Source organism: Suncus etruscus, chromosome 12, assembly GCF_024139225.1.
Source record: "Suncus etruscus isolate mSunEtr1 chromosome 12, mSunEtr1.pri.cur, whole genome shotgun sequence".
Lineage (NCBI taxonomy): Eukaryota > Metazoa > Chordata > Mammalia > Eulipotyphla > Soricidae > Suncus > Suncus etruscus.
The window spans coordinates 40,881,095-40,906,886 of record NC_064859.1 but is presented as its reverse complement, the minus strand read 5'-3'; the positions used below and the strand labels follow the sequence as shown (position 1 = coordinate 40,906,886).

The window sequence follows — 25,792 nt, the reverse complement described above, 5'->3', positions numbered from 1 at the left end:
GCTCAGGGGTTACTCCTGGCTGTCTGCTCAGAAATAGCTCCTGGCAGGCACGGGGGACCATATGGGACACCGGGATTCGAACCAACCACCTTTGGTCCTGGATCAGCAGCTTGCAAGGTAAACACCGCTGTGCTATCTCTCCGGGCCCTATACTCCTATTTCTTACAGATTTTTAACTCAGTTGGACAAAAAGTCTATCTCTTAGGTAACTTCTCAAATTTCTGGTCATTAAAAAAAATACCTCAGTGGGATGCTATGACTCTGAACTTTGCTAGTGTAATTCAGAGGTCAGGCGTAACATATATTAAATTGTTATTAACTTCTCACCACCCTTACTACCTAACTCATAAATTTTCATTTTCTTTAACTGTTTCTCCCTAGGTCAGGAAGCTGTCACGTTTTTCATTGCACATTTTCAACTGGAGTTTCACTCATCTAAGTGTTAAATTTGTCTTCTCCTCAAGCCAGAAACTATGGTGTGGAAAGTCCACCCTGTACCACTGGTTCTTCTAAGACTTAACATCCTTCCTACATCTGCCCCTCATTCCTTTATCATTCAGTGATTTCAAGCCAGTGTTTCATTTCTTAGTATCCTATATTTTTGTTCTGAAGAAATGCTAATGCAATATGATGACCTTACTTCTACACTTTGAGCAGTCTCCCGGCCCTATTTGCCTTCTTTTGATGGATCTGATTTTCAGCAACTCACTACCTAAGCCAGTTTCATCCTTTTTTTACTCTGCCTAGCACAGAAACAGTGGGCATTTTCTCATCAGTTGCATTACTAGTTACAGTTCATTATTTCTTTCTTTTTTTTTTTTTTTTTTTTGGTTTTTGGGTGACACCCGGCGGTGCTCAGGGGTTACTCCTGGCTGTCTGCTCAGAAATAGCTCCTGGAAGGCATGGGGGACCATATGGGACACCGGGATTCGAACCAACCACCTTTGGTCCTGGATCAGTTGCTTGCAAGGCAAACGCCGCATCTCGCCACTGTGCTATCTCTCCGGGCCCACAGTTCATTATTTCATTATGTTTTCAGGGCACACAGAAATGCTCAAGTAATTTCTACAAAGGCTATCAAACCCTAAATTGCACTTGTTAAATAACTTAAAGGGCTTCCTTTAGAATACCAGTTAACCTGTTAACTGGCAGTATAATACTTGAACAGCCTTGTAAATAGTCCATTGTCCAATATTCTGAGGCCAAGAAACAATTTGTATTGGATAGAATGGACAAGAAGTAGGATTTTGTTAATTTTACTCTTGGTTTACTTCCTCGGGAAAGGTAGGAAGACTGATAAAATTATGAGTGGGGTCAATGTTTGTACTTTAATTATAAGCTATATGACAAAGACATTTTTATTATTGTTGGTTTTTTGGGTTTTTTTTTGATCACACCAACATGCTCAGAAGTTACTCAGAGTTACTTCTGGTGGACTTCTATAAGCAACTGCTCTACCTGCTGTACTGTCTCTCAACCTTCCCCAGTTTTGTAATTTTGGGGGGCAACAAGTTAACAGCATTAGTGGAATTCTACTCCAATGTGCCAGTGAGTTTTATTTCACTGTAAGTTCCATAGAATAGTGACAAGAGGGGCCAAGAGATAGCACAGCGGTAGGGTGTTTGCCTTGCACGCAGCTACCCAGGGTGCAGGGTGGTTTGAACCATGGCATCTCATATGGTCCCCCGTGCCTGCCAGGGTGATTTCTGAGCACAGTGTCAGGAGTAATCCCTGAATGTTGCTGGGTGTGATCCAAAAACTATAAACCAAAAAACAAAATAGTAACAAGAATACAGAGTTTTGGGCCTGGAGAGATAGCACAGTGGTGTTTGCCTTGCAAGCAGCTGATCCAGGACCTAAGGTGGTTGGTTTGAATCCCAGTGTCCCATATGGTCCCCCGTGCCTGCCAGGAGCTATTTCTGAGCAGACAGCCAGGAGTAACTCCTGAGCACCGCTGGGTGTGGCCCAAAAACCAAAAAAAAAAAAAGAATACAGAGTTTTAAATAATCTAGTCCAGAAATGCCAAATTCTAGGGCTGGAAGTAAGACAGCCAACCATGGTTAGATCCCTGGCAACCCGTAGGTATCATAATGGTACATTAAACCCCTCCAGGAGGAGCATAGAGAGCCCTAATAAGCACAGAGCTCCTGAATACTGCCTGGTGTGGCCCCAAAACAAAGCCAGCAATGCCAAAGTTTTTAAAATTCTCTTGTTTATAGAGAATATGTCTTTTGTTTCTCAAAGAGGTAATTGAAAGGAAATGGAATTGACTTAAAAGATTTTGAAGAATTTTAGATTATTTAGTCTTTGATTATCCAGCATTAACCCCATGCATTAAAGGAGGAAGAGAAAATATTAAAATACCAAGACCAAGCCAAATGTTTCATAATGTTTTCAAAAGTTTGATAAACTCGAGTTCCATTGTATAGTTTTGGACAAATGCTAATTTTATAACAGTTTGCAATACTTCACAATAATCTGGAAGTTTCTTATATCAAGTGAGAATATATTCAAATAGATTGTCATCAAATATTAAGTCTAATGTGGGAATGACTTTGCCCAGACCATCTCAGAAAGCCTAAAATGTTGGCAATGGGTCTATAGAAGACCTTACTGGGAAAAATATCTTTTAATGTAGCAATTTTCAAAACACTGGTGTTGACACCAGTCATGTGAATTCCCTTTGGTAGCAGTTTCTCAGCCAAAGAGATTGTTTGAAGAGAAGGGCTCCCTCTTGATAAAATTTCTTCCCTTGGGCCCGGAGAGATAGCACAGCGGTGTTTGCCTTGCAAGCAGCCGATCCAGGACCAAAGGTGGTTGATTCGAATCCTAGTATCCCATATGGTCCCCCGTGCCTGCCAGGAGCTATTTCTGAGCAGACAAAACAAAACCCCAGAAAAAAAAAAAAAAAAAACTTCTTCCCTTTCCCCTTTGCTTGAGAAACACTATCCAAGGTTTGCCAGATGATGTAGTTGTAATAAAGCTCAAATTTGAATGAAGGCCATTTAGTCAACTCCATCCACTATATTCATTGTAGAATTGATTCTTCATTGTTTCGGTTATTTTTAAAGATTCTTCATTGACTTTCCAAAGAAACCAACCATTGTTGACCAGAATTAAATGTGGAACATATAGAAGAAGCCTTGTGACTACAAAGTGATTTAAGTATTTGGCCTCCTGAAGTCTTTTGATCTAAGTGACTGGGATAAGGTTTGTGGAAACCCTGTTCAGTTTCAAGACTCTGAGGAAGGTGATGAGGTTGGATGGTATTCTTAGCTATGCTGGAGAAATCCTTCATTCTGATCCACTGGGTCCCAGATTTATTTTAGCTCCGGTGCTCTTATACCTGAAATGCCTACTGAATAATGCTGTTTAACAATACTTGATAACTTTTTCATGGAATGCCAGCCTAGAGTTTTTTATTATAAAACCGAGAAGTTAAAAACCTATTTCCAAACTTGGAGATGGTTCTCCAATTTAATGGTTCTCCATTTCCTAGAGTTTTCTTTTATAAAACAGAGAAGTTAAAAGCCCATTTCCAAACTTGGAGATGGTTCTCCAATTTAATGTCTGGTTTTCTTAAACGGTGGAGAGAAAAATAAAAACATATTTATTTAAAAAAAATAAATAAAACCTCTCAATTAAAAAACAAATTCCAGGCCAGGGGCATGCATATGATAGAGTATACCTTTTATAAATTTTAATTTTTCAATTGACATATGTTCTATGATTTAAAGATTTCTCATACTTAAAATCAAAACATCACACCCATAAAGAATACACCCACAAGTATCCCAAAGGCCCTCCCTTTATAACCCTTACCCCCAACAAATCAACTGTGTGGATCAGTACTCCCTTTGTACTACCTTGGATCTTTGAGAATGTCTTTTATGTGCAATGCCCTGTGCTCAATTCCTTCATGGCCTCTCAGTATCATTGGACATGACACTACCGGTTCCAGAGCACCACTAGCACAAAGGGAAATTAAAATTAATACATAATTTAAAATAATAACTAGGGGCCATAAGATAGCGCTTAAGGCACTGACCTTAAACATGGCCAATTTGATCTGAGTTTGATCTCTAGCACTCCAGATGATCTCCTGATCCTTTCAAGGAGTGACCCCTGAGAAAAGATCCAGGACTAAGCAGAACACCTCTAGGAGTGGCCCCCAGACAAACAAAAAATAATGCCTAAGTATCATCAGAATTTGACTCTATTTATCACCTATTTTGCATCCTAGCTCTATACTTCATATTTTCTCATACCAGACAATGACCATAAACATTCTAAAGATCTTTTAGTCTGCATTTTTTAAACTATTATTTTATAACCCAATGCTTCTCTTACCTAGTTGTTCATTCTAATTAAATTATTGGCAAAACAACAACAACAAAATCCAAACATTTCTCTGTGTTTGAAGTATACAGTTAATATGACCTTATCACTTTACTCCTAGGTATAAAAAAACAAGAAAAATAAAAATATATATCCATTCAAATACCTATACCTGAAAATGTGTAAATATTTATATTATAATTGCCTTACTTATAATAGGTCAATATATAAATAAACCATCTTTTCCATTAACAGGTGAATAGATACACAAATCATGATACATCTAGACTATAGATTACCCAGCAATAATAATGATGGAGGAATATTTATATGTTCATTAAATATATCTATGCTGTTTTTAAATGTACCAATGTTTAAAATGTTGTTTATGTTACTTCAGGAAGCATAAAGCCAACTTTTGAGGAAAAAAACAGAATAATTATTAATAATGTAATAACACAGATGATTCTCAAATAATTAGGATGAGCTGGAGCCCTTAAAAAGTCATTCTTGGAACTAGAGTGATAACATAGTGGGTAGGGCACTTGCTTAGCATGTGGCTGACTTTGTTCTATCCCCAGCCTGCCAGGAGTAATTTCTGAACAAAGAACCAGGAGTAACCCTGAGCAATGCCGAGTGTGACCCCCAAACCAAAAACCAAACAACCTGCCCCCCAAAAAGTCATTCTCTATGTCTCATTGATTTAAAATATAAACTAATAGTGGAATAAAAGCATATAAATGGGGGCCGGGAAGGTGGCGCTAGAGGTAAGCACTAGCGTAGGATGGACCGCGGTTCAATCCCCCGGCGTCCCATATGGTTCCCCCAAGCCAGGAGCGACTTCTGAGCGCATAGCCAGGAGTAACCCCTGAGCATCAAACAGGTGTGGCCCAAAAAAACAAACAAAAAATAAATAAACAAATAAATAAATAAATAAGCATATAAATGATTGTCTAGAGATTAATCAAGGGTCTAAATAAATCTGGGCGATGAATATATTTGACTTTAGTGATAATTTCACAGATGTATAAATATGTCACTCTTCAAATTAGATATAGTAAACATGCATAGTTTTTGTTGTCGCTTACACCTTAAAGGACATAACTTGAGTACATAATCTAGTATAAGAAAATGCATAACTGTTGGAGAAATCCTTCTTTACCCTAAATTAGTATGGTATATCAGACTTTACCCTTAATCACTATGGCTTCTTCTTTTATTACATATTGAACTCCACCTGGGCAAGAAGACCTTTGGATAGGCTTTCCCCTAATCATTTTCTACCCAATAAAAACTGTGGGCCTGGCAGGCTTCTCTCTCGCTTTTCCTTCTCCTTCTCCCTCTCCCTCTCCTTCTCCCTCTCCCTCTCCCTGTCCCTGTCCCTGTCCCTGTCCCTCTCCTTCTCCTTCTCCCTCTCCCTCTTCACTCTCCTCTCTCTCCACTTGGTGGAAAGATCTCTGGACCAAGTGTTTCATCTCTCTGTCTAGCCTGGTGTGAATCTGGAAGTGGTCCCAGACCCACTTCCCCTTTTCCCCTGGGATTGGGACATCAGGATTTATTCACACTTCCACACAAAACCAAGTGAAGTTGACAGCAAAGGGATTCAGAAATTCCATCATCATTTCTTCAGGGAGGAAATCCCTGAGGACATGTAAGTCCAACAAAGCTTACTCATGAAGAATTACAAATGAGGAAGCTGTCTTATGAAAGATAAAATAGATACTCAAAGCAAAAGGTGAAAATATGATTAGAAAAACAGAAAGTATGCATTTTTTTGAAATATATAAAAAACACTAAATTAAGGGGCCGGAGCAGTGGTGCAAGGGGTAAGGCATTTGCCTTGCCTATGCTAGCTTAGGACAGACTACAGTTTGATCCCCTTGTGTCCCATATGGTCTCCCAAGCCAGGAGCAATTTCTGAGCACAAAGCCAGGAATAACTGGAACAACATTGGGTGTGGCCCAAAAACCAAAAACAAACAAAAATAAAGCCACTAAATTAAAACAAACAGGAATAAAAGCTTCAGTACATGACAAAACAACTTAATTATTGAAAAATAAAAGACATTATTGTAACAATGCCCAGAGATGAGGGCTAGAGACTGGCTTAAGATATGAGGCTCACCTCAAGGAGAGGTGAGTGCAATTAGAACACTAACAACTACCATGACATTGTTAATAAGTGAGAGAAATGCAGGGGGTGTGGGTGGAGGGATATGGGGTGAATTGGTGGTGGGAATGTTGCAATGGTGAAGGGGGGGGTTGTTCTTTTTTGTGACCAAAACCCAACTACAGTCATGTTTGTAATCATGGTGTTTAAATAAAGATAAAAAACTTAATTATTAAGAAAGACATAAATTTAATTTCTGACATAATTATAGAAATAAGGTTTAAACAAAACACATATATGTATATATACATATGTATATGTGAAAATAAAAGCCATAATTTAAGAGGGAGAAAACAATGAGAATGAAAAGAAAGCTAAAATATACAGGATAAATGAAAAACATAAATAGTTCAATGAGATAAATTCATGTATATAAAATAGAGAAAAACACTGCATAGAAAACCAGAGCTTAAGTATAAAAATAAAATGATGCAAAAATGCTTGAAGTAAAATAAAAATGGACTGGATGATAGTACAGAGACTAGGAAGTTTGTCTTGCACTCAGTAACCCCATTAATCTTTGGCATTGCATGTAATCCCTCAAGCACCATCAGAGCCAGGAATAATCATTGAGCACTGCCAAGTGTGGCCCAGAAACAACCAACAAACAAAAAAAAAAAATGGGCTAAGATAGAGTATCACCTCCCACTATCTAATGAGAATCTCGTCAGAAAGCCCACTGAAAAGTCTTCCCTCAGTCTTGGCTGACAAGATTTTTGATAGCGAAAGGTAACATTTCTCATACTTAATAACAAACGTTTATTTGGCCTAAATATGAATCTCCCTTCTGCTGTAGTAAGTGTGTATATATTTGAACTTTTTACTTCCAAACGTTAAGAATTTTTACAGGCAAATATAGCCTTGATTAAATTTTTCTTTATCTCGAAAACTCAGCTCCAAAAGACACTTAAAAAACAACTTCTACTCCTCTTTGTCTTTAAAATGCCCTTGCAGTTTTTAACAGAAAGGAATGTTCTGCTTTGGGGACATGTCTAAAGAACTTTGAGGACTTCCTAACTCAGAATTAACATCCAAAAAGTTTGGCCAAGATATAGCATTGAGCTGTTGAGAGTTTTTACCAGGTATAGATTTGCATCCCTTTTAGGTATAGTTTGTTTCCTTTATTAGTCCCTAAACAAAAACCTCTCACCTCAGAAACAGGAAGCTTGACAGGGAAACCCAGCTCCTTGCTAAATCCCCTAATTTACATCAGAGACTAGCCGACCAGGAATTGCTTTAAAATGTTAAAATTAACCTTTTTTTTTTTTTTTAAATTAACTCTGGACTCTTACTTGAAATGTATCTATTCATCAGGGACCTGGATTTCAATCCCCAGCATCTCAGATGGTCCCAGAGCTGCCAGGGGCGATTTCTGAGGAGTTATCAGGGCAGATTTTGAGGGCAGAATCAATAATAACCCATGAGTGCTACTGGATGTGGCTCCAAAACAAAAACAATCTAATGATGGAAAGATTTGATATGTATATTTTCTCTTTGATATGGTTTAACTAAACTTCTGTGCCTTTGATAATTCAGCCGTTTAACTGTGCAGTTTCAGATATTCTGAAATTAAGAGACTCTGTTGGGTACCTATAAAAATAGCTATTGCTGGGCTGGAGCAATAGCACAGTGGGTAGGGCATTTGCCTTGCATGCAGCTGACTGAGGTTTGATTCCCAGTATCCCATATGGTTTCCAAAACCTACCTAGAGTGATTTCTGAACGCAGAGCCAGAAGTAACCTGAGTGCTGCCGAGCATGGCCCAAAAGACAAACAAAAAGTGCTTTTGGTGTTAGAAAATGAACACTGGTAAAGGGAGGAGTGTTAGATCATTGTACAATTGAAACTCAACTACCAATAACATTTTTTAAATGTCTGGCATTCAGGCACTCAGGCATTACTCCTGGCTTAGAAATTACTTCTGACATGCTCAGAGGAACATACAGGATTCTGGGATTGAACCAGGGTCAGTGGGAAGCAAAGCAAATGCCATAGCCACTGTGGTATTACTCAGGCCCCCAATCAATAACTTTTTAACTTTGTATCTTACTGTGATTTAATTAAAAAATATTTTAATATAGGGTTGGAGCTATAGTAGTAAAGTGTTTGCCTGGCAGTTGCTAACCCAGGTTTGATCCTCAGCACCTCATATGGTCCTCCGAGCCTGCCAGAAGTAATTTTCTGAGTGAAGATCTGGGAGTTACCCCTGAGCACCACCTGGTGTGGCCACTCCACCCCCTCCCCTAATTTTTTAAAAATGGTCACATGTTTACATAGGGTCAGCTCCAAAGACTTACTCTTTTCTTGAAAGTTATAATCCAAGTCTTGAAAAATCATGATCATGAGTCATGCAGCTAAAAGCTGGCAATTTCAGGAAGAGAGGATGAGCCTAGTACCCACCCTTTGAACCCAGGCCTGCTGCATCCATCACCCATAGTTGCCAATTTGACTATGTCCCTACTTCACACTCCTATACGATTCTTTGCAGAGACACCAATCTGACCAAACTTCAGGTATGCTAATTATTTGGGCTGATATCACCAGAGATTTTTTTTTTTGAGTGAGTACAGGCACTCTGCCCCACATAATATTTCCTGAATCTTGCCAGCTGTAACCATACCCACAATCACAGTCACCATGTTCACACTGGTTCTGCTCCATAGACTCACTCTTTATTCTAAAGACATGAAAAATCCTGGGTACACTGGCCACACAGCTGAAAGCTGGCAATCTCACAAGAAGAGGGCAGGCCAAGCACTTGCCCTACCAGTCATGCCTGCTGCATCTATCACACATAATTCGACTCTATCTATGGCCCTGCTTCACCATTCATCTTCAATTCTTGGCAGACACACCAATCTGACCAAACTGCAGCTATACCAGTTTTGGGGCTGATATCACCAAGGGCTTTTTTGGAGAGTGTGTGGGAATTCTCCCATCCCCTGTTTCTACTATTTCTGGATGATCTGGCAGTGAAAACATGCCCCACAAAAGTCATAGTGTCAGTAACAGAGCTTTGAATTCCTGGACAACTTTGTTTGTTTGATGCTGTCATCCCCATAGGAACATACCAATTTAGATGCCAATGTGTTTCTGAGGTCACTTCATGTTTAGAAACAAATGAAAAATAACAGAAAGGTCAGCTAGCAACAAGAGCTTACTAAACCTTCAACTAATGCATCAAGGATCTCTTCGGAGATACAATAATTTCCACAAATTTGCTTGTCACTGTGCTTTTTGTTTTTTAATTTTTCTTTTTAATTTTTTTCTTTCTATTTTTAAAATAATTTTGCTCTCACTTATCTGGAAACAAATTATTATGTCATTTTATTATTATATGTCAATGTCACCAATGTGATGTGTGTCCCTTAAATAAAGAAGGTATATTAAAAAATACTGTTGGATATTAAGACTCCCACTATAATCAGAATCAACAACAGTTTTGAAAATAAGTCCAATATCTTTCCAAGCAATTCCCAGCCTGTGAATAAACCCAGAAGGTGTATTAGACTTGGCTAACTACACTCAATACTGGATGCTTCCAATAATCAATCTATACCAGTTTAACCAACTGACATCAGCCTTTCTGACAAGGATTTTAGAAAGAAACTGTTGAGGATGTTCAAAAAACTCAGATATCATAGAATGGACAGACAATAAGACTCAAGAGGATATAACATTTGAAATAAGAAAACATCAACCAGAAATGACAACTGAAAAACTCACTGGAAGACCTCACCAGCTGAGGACAAAATCAGTAAACTAGAAAATGAGCTATATAACATCTTCATAGAGAAGAAGTTGGAAAAAAGCCTTAAAACAAATAAAAAATTAAAAAATTCCTCAAAATAAGTTAACAGATAACAACAGATAAACCTTTTGAAAACCTAAAAACAAACAAACAATGAAAAAATTCCTCAAAATAAGTTAATAAAAACAATAGATAGATCCGTGGGTTAAAATCAACAGAAAACAAAACAAAACAAAACATAAGAATCATTGGGGTCCCAGAGAACCAGGAAGACAGCCCCTATGAAGAATCAACATCATTGCTGAGAAGTTCTCAGAGCTGAAGAATACTTACACTAACATCCTTGGATGCCCAAAGTGTACCAGCTAAAAGGGATCAAAATAAAAGTACCCAAAGCATATCCTAGTCACAATGATGAAAACCAGAGATAGAATGTTATACATGGAAGCATTTCCGTAAGATTATCTCTGCCTATTGTCCCACCTACGACCTTCCAGGTGGGGATGCTATTGAGAGCCTAATAAATAGTTTGGGATTGAAGTGTTCAAGGGCCTTTTGGGGCAGGTTACTACCTGGCTCCAGGTTTTATTGGAGCTGGTGGTAAGCTGACAAAGGACTCTGCATCCTACCTTCTTACCCTTTTACCTTCCTGTCTGTGTGGATTATCTGCTACAGATAAATATTACCCAGATCTCTTTCCCTTCCCAGGGGATAGGGGAATGGGAATCAATTTCTCATTCTGGGAGCTCTTTGAGGATCCATCAATAACCAATCAAGGAGTAAACGGGACTCAACAATAGAATACAACAGCAAGATCAAAAAAGGAGATGACATACAAAAAAGTATCCTTGAGATATACAGCAGATTTATCCAAAGCAATCCATCAGGTCTGAATAGTGATAGTGAAAATAATCAATGAAAAGACCACTGTCAAGAATACGTCACCCATTCGAACTTCCATTCAGGTTTGAAAGAAGGATACAGTTTCATGGATAAACAAATGCTCAGGAACTTTTGAGACTCAAAACCGACCTTAAAAGAATGAAAGGGTTTTATTTCAAGACAAGACAAATTCCACAAACAGAACAAAATTCTACAAAAAGATGACCAAAAAAAAAATTCCCATGATAATTATCTCTCTCAATGTCAATGTACTAGATCCACCAGTTAAGAGACACAAGGTGGCAAAATAGATCAGAAAACAAAATCCAGGGTGCCACTGCCAACCTATTCCTCCAAACTGTTCCCTCAGCCCAAGGCCCTTCCAGACTTCAGGTCTGTGTGCCATCCCATCTGAGGGAAGGACATTTTGGTCACTATGTCAACCAGGACCCTACAGGCAACCAGACACACTGCCGATCTCTGCCCCAAGCTGTTCCCTCAGCCTGCTGCCATCCTGACATCCAGTCTGTCTGCCCTCCTCTTGCCAAACTCACAGACACTATTTTTTCCAGGCAGACTGGCCCTAACACTATCTCTTACAAAATATACAGCCTCAAAATCCAGCTGACCAAACCAATTAACTAGTTGGAAATTTGTCTTATCATACTTAGATAACTACACATGTTTAGAAAAATAATCTGTAAGGTAGATATACACTTCTAGCCACCTTTCATATAATCAATTCAATCAATTACTTTCTTAAATAATGGGGAACCTGAAATTCCATCACTCCAGCCCACTAAATGCAAAGAACATTGGGGAAACTGCAGAGGACAATGGCAAGACCACCAAAATGCCCAAGCCTTGTCGATGAAAACATAAAACCAACACTTAATGGTTTAGAAACAGAAATCAAGAAAGTGCCCTTTTAATGAGATAGAACTGAGTATAATAAAGGGCAGAAAATAAACACAATGTGAGAACCATCAGTCAGGAGACAGTGGCTGGGAACAACCAACCTGTGAGGCTGAAGTATATTTATAATATCCCAGTACACAACTGGTTAAACACATTTACCTAACTCTTCTTTACAGAAAAAATTTTGTTCAGAAAAAAATTTACTTTTTTATTAATATAAAAAAAATAAAAGCCACAGCAGTGATCAAATTGTCTTAGACTATTTAGCTCTTTAGGTGATGGTTAAAGTGTGTTAACCTGATTGCTCATACTATGTGGTATGTCTGCGCAATAAAGGGGCGTAACACTGCAGATGTCAAGTGGTTAGTATTTGCTCTCCTTCCCTGCACTCAGACTTCATCTCCAGGATGCATTTGCTCCATAAGACACAGAGACATTTCTCCCCATCTTTTTTTTTTTGGTGGTGGGGGAATGTGTCTTATGGTACGAAGAGTATGGTATATCAGACAAAATTTCATTCAACCTCAAGAAAATACTTAAGTGACAAGAATGGTCACTTCTTATTAATCAAGAGAATAGAACAAAAAGTACTAATTGGTCAACATCAGTAAAGCATATAAGTCTTTTGCTCACTAACAAAGAAAAAAACATGAACAGAAATGTGATAGTAGTGGGAGATTTCAATACACTTTTGCCACTGGATAGATCCACTAGGCAGAAGATTAGCAAGGACATAAGAGCCCTAAATAAGAAACTAGAAGAGCTGGAACTAATGGATCTACATGGGACCTTTCGTATTAAAAAAGCTGAATATATATTCTTTTTAAGTGCACACAGAACATTCTCTAGGATAGATCACATTTTGGGACAAAAGTCTAGCTTACAAAAATTCACAAACATAAGCATTATACCCAACATCCTATCAGACCATGTCAGAGATCAAGAATGATTGTAAAAAGAAGTGGAGAAAAGTTCTATAATCTGCAGACTAAACAATATGCTGTTCAACCATAGCTGTATCAAAGAGGAAATCAAGGAATAATTAGATTCCTTGAAACTAATGATATTGAAGAAACAATCAAAATCTATGGGACACAGCAAGAGTAGTAATTAAGGGAAAACTCATAGTGATACAGGCTTACATAAGGACAGAAGAAAAAGACAATCAACAACCTAAAGGCACACCTTAAATATCTGCAAAAACCAGTAACAAAGGAACTCAAACACAAGAAATAATGAAAACCAGAGCAGAATATAGAAATATAGAAATAGGAGAGCAATAAAAAGAATAGATGAAACAAGGAGCTATATTTTTGAAAGAATAAACAAGATATTCAAACTACTGGCAAGACTCACAAGGAAAAAAAAAGAAAATGCTCAAATAAATCGGTTCAGAAATGAAAGAGGAGGAATTACAAATTACAGAACACCCAGAAATCCAAGAAAACATAAAAGCTTATTATGAACAACTGTACTCTGTTAAGCTAGAGAACCTAAAAGAAATGGACAGATTTCTGGAAACATATAATCTATGAATCTATATATCTATGAATGAGAAGGAAGTAGAAAGCCTAAATATAAATAGGCCAATCACAAATAGGGAAATTGAAACAGTAATTAAGAATCTCTCCAACAATAAAAGTTCAGGATCAGATGAGTTTATGGGTAAGTTCTAAACATTCAGAGAAGAGTTACTACCATTGATATATCTAAAATACTGAAAACACGGGAATCCTCCCTAATATAAGCTAACAAATCATTCCCAAAGCTGATAGAGATACTGTCAGGAAAGAAAACCACAGACCAATCTCACTGATGTGCATTGATGCAAAAATCTTTAACAAAATCTTAGCAAACTGAATCCAGCAATGCATCAAAAAGATTATACATCATGATTAGTGGATTTCATCCCATGGTTGCAAGGACGGTTCGATATACACAAATCAATCAACATCATAAAATCATTATGATCATATGTCAATTGATGCAGAGAAAGCATTTGAAATATCCAATACCATTCATGATTAAAACCATCAGCAAAATAGATGTGGAAAGAACTTTCCACAAGATAGGAATGGCTATCTATAAAAAGCCCACAGCCAACATTATTCTTTTTGGGGGGAGTTTGGTTTTTAGGTCACACCTAGTGGCACTCAGGAGTTACTCCTGGGCCTGTGCTCAGAAGCTGGTCTTGGCAGGCTTGCGGCACCATATGGGATGTTGGGATCTGAACCATCGTCTGTTCAAATCTGCTGCATGAAAGGCAAATGCCCTACTGCTGTGCTATCTCGCCAGCCCCCAACATTATTCTTAATGGCGAATAACTGAAAGCATTTCCACTAAAATCAGGTACTAGGCAAGGAATTCCACTGTCTCCACTCTTACTCAACATAGTATCAGAAATACTTGCATTAACAATCAGACAAAGAAATCAAAGAAATCCAAATTAAAAAAGAGGAAGTCAAACTATATTCTCAGATGACATTAATGATAGATATTGAGGACCCTAAATAGTTCACAAACAAGCTCCTAGAAACAATAAACCAATACAGTAAAGTAGCTGGCTACAAAGTCAATACACAAAAAGTCAGTTGAATTTTTTTATACAAATAATGACACAGAGGAGAAAAAGATCTAAGAATCTATCCCATTTTAAATAGAGTTCAAAATTATCAAGTACCTATGGATCAACCTAACAAGAGAGGTGAGAGATTATATCACAAAAAATTCAAAACACTTAAGAAATTGAAGAAAACCTAAAGAAATGGAAAAACATTCCATGCTCATATATTGAAAGAATCAATATTATCAAAATGGCTATCTTATCTAAACTACTCTATAGATTCAATGCAATATCTATCCAAATTCAGACAACATTCTTCAAGGACTTAGAACAATCAATCACAAATTTTATGTAGAACTATAAAAGACCTAGGATAGCCAAATCTATATTGAAAAACAAGAACTGGGAAACATCTTATTACCTAACTTGAAGCTCTACAAAGCCATAGTGATCAAAACAGCACCATATTGAACAAAGACAGACTTTCAGACCAATGGGTCAGAATAGACTAACTAGTGACAAGCCCCCAAGTATATATGGTCAATTAATCTTTGAAAACAAGTTCAAGAACTTAAAATGGAATAAAGATAGTCTCTTCAACTAATGGTGTTGGAACAATTGTATAACCACATGTAAGGAATTAAAGATTGATTTGTATCTCAAACCTTATACAAAAATCAATTCAGAGGGGCAGAACTGTGGCGCAGTGGTAGAGTATTTGCCTTGCATGTGGCTGACCTAGGACAGACTGCAGGAGTAACCCCTGAGTGTCACAGGGTGAGGCCCAAAAACCAAAACCAAAAAAATAAAAATCAAATCAGAGGGGCTTAATGACCTTGAGATTAGACCTGAACCCATAAAGTTCATTGAAAAAAACAGAGGCAGAACACTCCAAGACTTAAACCTCAAAGAAGTCTTTGATGATAGGATGCCAATGGCAAGGACTATAGACTTAAACCTGAATAAATGGCACTACATTAAACTAAAAAATTCTGCATAGCAAAAGAAATATGGGCTAAAATTATAAGACACTTAACTGAATAGAAGAAAATTTTTTGCACTCAACACAGTAGATAAAGGCTTGATGTCTAGGATATACAAAGTACTCACAAAGGTTAACTTCACAAAACCTAAAACCTATTAAAATGAGAATAAATGACCAGACACTTCTATGAGGAAGACAAACAGATGGCCAACAGACACATGAAAAAATGCTCATCATAACTTATCATTAGGGAAATCCAAATCAAGATAATAATGAGATACCATCTTACACCAGTGAGGATGCATATATTAAAAATACTGGGAATAATCTCTGTTGGCAGGGATGTGGTGAGAAAGAAATTTTCATCCACTGCTGGTCAGAATGATGCCTGGTCCAATCCTTATGAAAAACAGTATGGAGGATTCTCAGTCACTCAAAATTGAACTGTCTTACTACTCAGCAATTCCACTTTGAGGTATTTATCCCCAAAACAGAAAAACATTCATCCAAAAGGATGTATGCACACTGCTATTCACTGTAGCACTCAGTACAATAGCTAAGACTTGGAATTAACCTAGATGTTCAACAACAGACAAATAGATCATAAAGATGTGGTACATATATACAAGAAAATACTACATAGCTATAAGGAATGACGCAATCATGCAGTTTACTGCAACACAGATGGAACTGGAAGATATTATGTTAAATGAAGTAAGCCAGAAAGAAGGATAAATACAGAATGATATCACTGACATGTAATATTTAAAATAACTGCATGAAGAAATATAAGGCCTAAATGGGAGTTGTCTCAAACACCGCTGGCTCCAAAGTATAGCAAGAAGGAAGTAGGAGAAAGGGAGGGAGGCTGAAAAGGAGGGAGGGAGGTTGAGAAGGAGGGAGGGAGGGGAGAAGCAGGGAAGGGAGGAGGGAAGGAGGGAAGGGAAGGAGGGAGGGGGAAGAAGAGAAGGGAGAGATGGCAGGAAGGAAGAGAGGGAAGGGAAGGGAAGGAGGGGGAAGGGTGGGAGGGAGGAGGGAGGGAAGGGAGGAAGGAACTGCAAGAAAAGAAACACAAATATGAAAGGATGGGTGTCAGGGGCTAAGTGGTTTCAGATATATTGATGATGTTAAAAAATAAATATCCAAACCAAAGGCAACAACAATGAAATCAAGAGATCCAAACTTTAACAATATAAAATTAAAATGGGTCTTTACACTGCAGGCTGTGAGGCATGGGGAGGTGGTATAAGATGCACTCTGGGCACATTGGTGGAAGGAGATCGACATCAGTGGTGGGATTGGCCCTGATTCATTGTATGTCTGAAACCCAACTATAAAGAATTTTGTAAATCACAATGGTTTCACTAAAATAAAATAAAATAAAATAAAATAAAAATAAAAAAATAGAATCTAACATTTTCCTGCCTAATAGAAACATATTTGTATAATAAGACTAGACTCAAAAGTCAAAGGTTAGATGACAATCCTTCAAACAAACATCTCTCTTAAAAAGGCTGAGTTGGCCATACTAATATCAGATGACAGACTTCTTGCTTAAAAAATAAGAAACTGAGAGGGTCATTTCTTAATAATCAAAGGATCTGTACACCAGAAAGAAATTACACTCCTAAAAATTTAGGTACACAATGAGAGGCCAGCAAAATACTTAAAACAGCTGCCAATAGACTTGAAGACATCAACAGCAACACAATAATAATGGGAGATGTCAACACCAATCTGTCACCTCTTGATAGATCAAACAGGTTAAAATTCAACAAGGATATACTGTCTTTGATAGAAGAGATGAAAGAGAATAACTCTCCAATGCACATGGGACATTACTCTCCAAAACAGAATACATCCTGGGCAATAAAACATATCTCTATAAAAAAAAACATACCTCTATAAAAATCAAGAGGATAGAAATTATATCAACTAGCTTCTTAGACCATGATGCACTGAAAAAAAATAAGTGAATTATAAACAAGACATAGAGAAATAAGTTTAACATCTAGAAATTAAACAACTCACTACTGAACAACCCCAGTGGGTCAGAGAGGAAATCAAAGGGGAAATCAAAAGATTTCTGGAAACAAATGAGAATAAAGATATAAATTATCAGAATTTGTGGACACAGCAAAAGTGTTACTAAATGAAAAAAAAGAACTTTTTTTTTTTTAATTTTTGCGTCACACCCTGCGGCTCTTCGGGTGTGACTCTGAGGCTCTCCTGGCTCTGCTCTCAGAAGTCGCTCCTGGCAGACAGTGGGGACCATGTGGGATGCTGGGATTTAAATCACCATCTGTTCAATCAGCTGCTTGCAAGGCAAATGACCTATCACTATGCTATCTCTCCGGTCCCTAAATGGAAAATTTTTAAACTTTGCAAACATTCACCATGAAGGAAGAAAGGACCTACACATATAACTTAAAAATGATCACTCTGGAAATAACTGGATATAAAATGATAAACCTGGGCCTAGAAAGATAGCACAGCGGTGTTTGCCTTGCAAGCAGCCGATCCAGGACCAAAGGTGGTTGGTTTGAATCCCGGTGTCCCATATGGTCCCCCGTGCCTGCCAGGAGCTATTTATGAGCAGACAGCCAGAAGTAACCCCTGAGCACCGCCGAGTGGCCCAAAAACCAAAAAAAAAAAAAAAAAAAAAAAAAAAAGATAAACCTAATACCCCTTCAGTAATAATATTGCAAACTATAATGTCTAAATGTGGGGGGGGGGAAGGAAGAGAAGAAATATGTCTACCCCAGAGGCAATCAGGGGAAAGGGCATTGAGGGAATCTGGTGACACTGGTGGCTGGAAATGTTCCCTGGAGAAGCAATTATAAACTATGTAATTGTGAAAAAGACCCAACAGTATTATAAAAAACTATTATAAAAATGTATTATGTGAAGGGGCCAGTGTGATAGCACAGTGGTAAGGCCTTGCACGCAGCTGACCCAGGACAGACCTGAGTTCTATCCCCAGCATCCCATATGGGCCCCTAAGCCAGGAGCGATTTCTGAGTGCATAGCCAGGAGTAACCCTTGAGCATCACTGGGTGTGACCAAAAAAAAAATGTATTATGTGAAAAAAAGTCGACTGTGTTAACCAGTGTTTAAATCAGATTACATTTCACAAACTTTACATATACCTCTATTTTAATAAAAGCCTAGTATAACTAGTGCAGTGCTTCTCAATTATTTTCTGTCATACCCCCCTAGGAAGAAGAAAAGTTTTCGTGCCCCCTCCCAGCAACTGTAAATAGACATACAGAGATATAAACATGGGGCTTAGCTTGTTATAACAGTGTTTGCTGAGATCAAATGCGACCCCCTTTAAGGAGCCTCGAGCCCCCCCTGGGGGGCACACCCCATTATGTGAGAAGCACTGAGCTAGTGCAAGAATGCCAAACCTGAGAAACAAAGCTCTCTGTAGTGAAGTCCCCTTCCATATAAATATTTTAAAGTGAAATATCCAAATTCAGTTTCAGTAACCTTGTTTACAGGGCTCACCATTGCTCCTGATTGGACTCTTGCATCTATACCCCAATATCTCCATAAATATTTAATTTAAAAAGTAATACAATTGAATAAATCTCAAGAGTTTATTACTGAATTATATTGACCTTTCTATATAACATTACACAATACTATATTTCACAGAAACTATATAGTATTTTATAGAAACCAATATGCTTTATTTAAAAAAAATTTTTTAGAGAGCATGGTAGTAATCCCCAAAGACAACAGAGACAAGAGCTAGGATGATTTTTCCATGGTTAAAATCTTGCCACAAAGATTAGGGGAGTGCAATTAGAGAAGAGACCACTATGACAATGATAACTAAAAATGGTCATTCTGTACAAGAACTGAGTCCTAAAAGATGGTAAAGTGATGTGTATGATACTTCCTCAGTAAATGTACTGTAAACCACACAACTAAAAAGGAGAGGGAAGAAAGAGGGAAGGAGAAATAAAGGAGGGAGAGAGGGAAAAGAGAAGAGAGAGATGAGAGGGAGAGAAAGAGAAAGAAACAAAAGAGAGAACAAAAATGTTTGCTAGTGGCAGGGTGGAGGGCAAGAGTGGGGTGTAAGTTAAATTGGGGACATTGTCTTGGGAAATGTACACTGGTGAAGGGATGAAACTCAATGATGAAAAACTTTGTAACTGTATTTCATGGTGACTCAATCCAAAGATTTAAAAAAAATGTCTTTTAAAGGCTGTTATAAAGCCTTTTATTTTAGATTTTAAAACAAACACAATAAAAATTTGTCCAATTAAAATAATAGTACCTGTAACAGACCTCCATCATCAAAACGCAGTACTTCTATAATGCTCTCTGACTGAATAAATGCTGCAAAAGAAACAAAACACATACCATTAATAGTCAGGAATATAATCTGACTTAAATATACTTTTTATTTAAAGCAACTATACAATTAAATACTTAAAAATATTGTGACAGAGATGGTTAATGTTAAAGAAGAAAATATTAATGATTCAAAATTACTACACATAAACTACTTTAAATATAATTCTTTTTTATTTTTTGTTTTGGGGCCATACCCAGAGGTACTCAGGGGTTTACTCCTGGCTGCACTCAGAAGTTAGTCCTGACAGGCTAGGGGGACCAGAGGGATGCTGGAAATCAAACCAGGGTCTGCTACATGCAAGGAAAATGCCCTACCCACTATGCTATCACTCCCACCTCAATATAATTCATTTTTAAATAATGTTTTCAAGTAATAAAATTACAAAATGCTTTTAAATACAACATAATTAGAATATAATTTTAATAAACTTGGTCTATATAAATAATTTGCCATTTATTGTTAGAAAGTACAAAACAGAAAAATTCATTAAAACGTAGCTGATTTTTTCAATAAGAACAGAAAAAAGTTCATGATGGTTATTTCACCCCATAAAATGATCTGGAATCATTGTCTAAAAGAGGTGGGGGAGTGAGCAAGGAAAATGCTAACAGAAGATTAACTTCATTTCATGAAACTGAGTATTGTGAACAGAAAAGATGTTTTTGAAAGCTAATGTTGTTTAACCATAACCCAACAACTGTACTCTTTAAGTATTCATCTAAGTGATTGGAAGTTGTATTGAACAAAAATCTATAAACAATTTCACATGACAGCTTTGCTCATCATCAAAAACTAAAACACAATCAAGATATCCCTCACTAGGTGAATAAACCCTGTTATATCAATGTAACCCAGTGATTAAAAACTCAAACTATTTAACTATATTACAGATATATAAAACCACTTCCTGTTAGGGTATAGAAAGGTGCTGAACTAAGAGATTGGAAATGAGTGTAATCCATTAAGACTAAAGGCAAAAAAAAGAGCTCAACACATAAAGCTCTAGTTGATAAGGTTTTTTCCCTTGGTAGTTAATAAACCAGATAATAAATCTGATGCCACAATACTACAACTAGATAATTATGTACATGCAATGGATGGTGAAAACTAAACTTATTAAAAATAAGAGCTTACACAAAAATAAGCAAGGCTAGACTAATCAATGTGGTGATGGATTGGAGTTTGGAGTTGGTGACTTCAATATTGCATAGTTTACTACAAATACAGATGATTCCGGAGAGATAGCACAGTGGCATTTGCCTTGCAAGCAGCCTATCCAGGACCAAAGGTGGCTGGTTTAAATCCCGGTGTCCCATATGGTCCCCCGTGCCTGCCAGGAGCTATTTCTGAGCAGACAGCCAGCAGTAACCCCTGAGCAATACCGGGTGTGGGCCAAAAACCAAAAAATAAAAAAATAAAAAAAATACAGATGATTATAGAGAGAATATTAAAGAATATGCACATGCGCACATATTTTCTTGCTGTGACGGGAGGGTCTAGAACTAATTATACCCAGCTGTAAAAAGAATGAGCAACCTGAAGTTGAGGTGTGATACTCTCCAGCAAAAGAAACCAAGCTTCTTAGAGAAATAGCTGAAACAAGGGATGGGCAAAGAAACATATAAGACCGAACAAGTTTCCTCTGGTATCAAAAAGAAATTATTAAAAACAAACAAACATTTTAAAACCTGGATGAAAATTTGTGAAAGAGAAATTAACAGAAAGAGTTCCCAAATGGCCAAAGCTGGAGCATGAATAATAAAGTTTGTGAATTAAAAACCAATGTAAAAAATGATATTCATGAATCTATGATGAAGCGAAGAAACAAAACACAAAAAGACAGAATTCTAAACAATTTATATAGAAACTATTTTCTAGAAGGTAGAACATTATTTTCCCTTTAAGCATGGGTAACACAGTCACTTCCTCCCAAAGAAGTTTGGACAAGAGGGGGGGAAAGTAAGTGACCCAATAGTGGAGGGCCTAAAAAAAATCTACTTCAGCCAGATGATCAAAAGCAACAGCTAGAGCAGAGTTAAAAGTCACTTAAAGTGACCAGAGAAATAGTACAGTGGGTAGGACACTTGCCTTGCATGAGGCTGGCCTGGGCTTCATTCCTTGGCATCCCATACAGTCAGTCCCCTGAGCACTGCCAAGAATGATTCATGAGTGCTTAGGCAGGAGTAACCCACAAGCCCTTTCAGGTGTGGCCCAGAAACCAAAAACAATTAATTTATTTTGAAAAGTCATTTTGACGTGGGGAGGAAGTGACAATACAATGTGTAAGATATTTGCACTCAGTCAACCAGATTTCAATCCCTGACACTCAATATGGTCTCCTTAGCACTGCCAGAAGTGATCTCTGAGTCCAGAGCCCTGGGCATCACCGGGTGTGGCCCAAAGACCAAAAAAAAGTCATGCTGAGTACAGTTCCTTGATATAATCAAAATGGCACCTTATTTCCATCTTTTTTCTCCCAAATTCATATAACCCCACTCCCATCATGAGAAAAGTATCAGGCAAGTCTCAAACAAGGGATCTTCTACAAAATACCTGACCAATACTCCTAAGTCATCAAGAAACAAACAAGAAAAGTGGAGCAAAGGGTACAGATCAGGGTTCAAAGGAACATACCCTGACCTCAAGCAATGCATGGCCCCTGAGCACCAAAGATGTAGCCTGGAGAACCCCAGTACCACTATTTTTATCTCTGGAATAAATCCTACTCTGTCACGATATACAACCTTCTTACCGATCCTGAGCAACATCACATCATCAGGTCTTAGCAAATGGTCCTCAAGTCCCCTAAACTCCATTTTGGAGCTTCCCCACCCCAAAACCCCAAAAGAAAGTCTGAGACATTATCATAAATTGAAGATGCCTATGGAGACACCATATTATGTCTTGCCAAGAAATTGAATGAAAATATTATATCTTTTGCTCTGAATAAACAGAACAGAATCTGAACCGAACTTGACTCTATGACCTATCTCCCAGAGCCAACTCTGTGCACTCACCTTTCAAGGGACGTCAGAAGATTCCTTAGTGTCAGGCCTAATCAGTTCATGACAGGATCTGGGTACAAGTAATCCTCAATTCTAAGAAATTCCTATCTATGCTTTCTTAAAATATTGTGTTTTAATAAAATATGATTTCCTATTCTTCAGGCCTCCAGTGATTCTTACATTGTTCTTGAACTATCCGTCATTTATTTTCAGAGTATTTCTACCTTCTGTAGTTTCAAGTGGTTTCCTCTTCCTCATCTTGGTGCTCAGTGATCTTTTTCTCCACTGCTATTAATCTGCTGCTCAGGGCATATAATGAGCTTTTTGGTGTTTTTTTGTTTGTTTGTTTGGTTTGGTTTGGTTTTTGAGCCACACTCGGTAACTCCAGGGGTTACTCCTGGCTATGTGCTCAGAAATAGCTCTTGGCTTGGGGGATCATATGGGACGCCAGGAGATCAAACTGCAGTCCAGTCAGCCACATGCAAGGCAAATACCCTACCACTTCACCACAGCTCCAGGCCCCCTAATGAGCTTCTTCTTGTTTTTTTTTTTTTTCAGGCCACACCTGTTTTGATGCTCATGGGTTATTCCTGGCTAAGCGCTCAGAAATTGCCCCTGGCTTGGAAGGACCATATGGGATGCCAGGGGATCGAACCGCAGTCCTTCCTTGGCTAGCGCTTGCAAGGCAGACACCTTACCTCTAGCGCCACCTCGCCAGCCCCCCCCCATTGAGCTTTTCATATCACCCAACACACTCTTCATTTCTACTTGTAGTTTTCTCAGTTCTGTACTCATTTTCTTTTTTTAAATAAATAATTCAAGTCACCGTGAAATACAGTTACAAAGTTGTTCATGATTGAGCTTTAAATCATACAATGTCCAACACCCATCCCTTCACCAGTGCACCTCACTCACTCCTAAAGTCTCCAACTTCCCTCTTGCCCTCTCCTCACCCACTCCCCTGCCTCCTCTATGGCAGACATTTTTCTTCTCTTTCTTCTTTCCTTTTAGACACTGTAATTATCACTTTATCTCATTTAGCACCAATTCCTGTCCAGAGTGATCATTTCCAACTAACATTGTCACAGGGTCACCCCCCATATGCTTGTCCCTATGGCAGACATTTTTCTTTCTTCTTTCCTTCTAGACATTGTAATCTGTAATAGTCATTGAAGAGTTATTATACATATCACTTTATCTCCTTTCAGCACCCGATTCATGTTCAGAGTGATCATTTCCAACTATCACTGTCACAGGGTTCCTCTCTGCCCTAACTGTACTCCACCACTATTTGTGGCAAGTTTCCAACCATGAACTGGTTTTCCTGGCCCTAGTCTCTATTATATTTGAATATTATTACCATACTATCTTTTCTTATATTACACATGAGTCATGTACTAATTTTTCTTATCCAGTGGGCATTGCTAAATTCCTGTGCTATTGTTTATTTATACTCATTAAACATTCTCATAATTCTCACATTAAAGTCAATGTCTATGGATTTACTGAACTGGATGATGTTGGTTGATCCTTCTGTGGTCTCTGCTCATTGAACTTAGTGAACGTCTATCTGTCTTCCCCATTGGGTTTGCTGTGCTCCTACTGTGCTGTTAGTGTGAAATTTAGACAAGCTGTCAGATCACCTGATATAGAGGAAGCTGCTTCCTAGAGTTAGAAGAATGGGCTGAACACATGGCTTGCATGCAGGAGAAAATATCACATGGTACTCAAGAAAGAACCAGAAGTAGTCTATAAGTACTGTCATGTGTCGCACAAAACCTATACATAAACAAATAAAAAGGAATTCTTTCTAGTTAACAAAGTAAACCATGAGGAAAATACTGCCAAGATGCCATATTTGGTAGCTGCTATCGGTTATAATATAAAAATAAATACCTAAGTTTTCACCATCATGTTATACTACATCTAATTATTAGAAACTAAGGATAAAAGCTGATAAAAATTAATTTGGGGGGCCAGAGAGGTGGCGCTAGAGGTAAGGTGTCTGCCTTGCAATCGCTAGCCAAGGAAGGACCACGGTTCGATCCCCGGCATCCCATATGGTCCCCCCAAGCCAGGGGCGATTTCTGAGCACTAAGCCAGGAGTAAACCCTGAGCATCAAATGGGTGTGGCCCCCCAAAAAATTAATTTTGGTTGGTCTAAAATATAATATTCATAGTATATTTATATAGATGTAGTCGCATGCCTTTCTTTTTAATTAGAAAAATGTTATCTTTCTGTTGAGAGAAGTCACATATATCTTGATAACGTGTTGTGGTTTTCTGTTTAAAGGCAAAGCAACACATATGAAGCCACTCAGCTGTCCATATTTCTCTTCTTATGGGATCTCACTTCTTGATTTTATACTCATTTCCAAAAATCAGAAATGGCATCTCCAGAAATTATTACAGGGTTTATAAAAAAATAAACGCTTTATTCAGTATTATATTTGTAGAATAAGGCGTTAACTCCTTTTAAAAGAAAAAATGAAGAAGAAATACCACTTAACATTGAGGTGGAAACACTGTGATAAGCTTGTCCTAATGTTAGAGAAAGAAAACCTCAACTTTATAGGGCCAATATTATTCTGGTATTAGAAACAGACAAAAACATCAAGAAAAGCAAACTAAAAGCATTATCTTTCAATCATTAGATATGTTTATTTTAATTTAGTAATATATTTTTGAGGGTGTTTTTTTCTTTTTAACTATTATCTTTATTTAAGCACCTTGATTACAAACATGATTATAGTTGAGCTTCAGTCATAAAAAAAGAACACCCCATTCACCAGTGTAACATTCCCATCACCAAT

At 37.7% G+C, this 25,792-nt stretch overlaps 1 protein-coding gene across 1 annotated transcript in view; it reads right to left on the bottom strand.

Moving 5' to 3' along the window:
* TMEM131 (transmembrane protein 131) overlaps positions 1–25,792 on the bottom strand; it is a 195,929-nt gene that overhangs the window by 137,680 nt on the left and 32,457 nt on the right. The window contains exon 2 of the mRNA XM_049784899.1: positions 19,894–19,955. Coding sequence (XP_049640856.1) covers positions 19,894–19,955 — 62 coding nt within the window. The remainder of the gene's footprint in view (positions 1–19,893; positions 19,956–25,792) is intronic.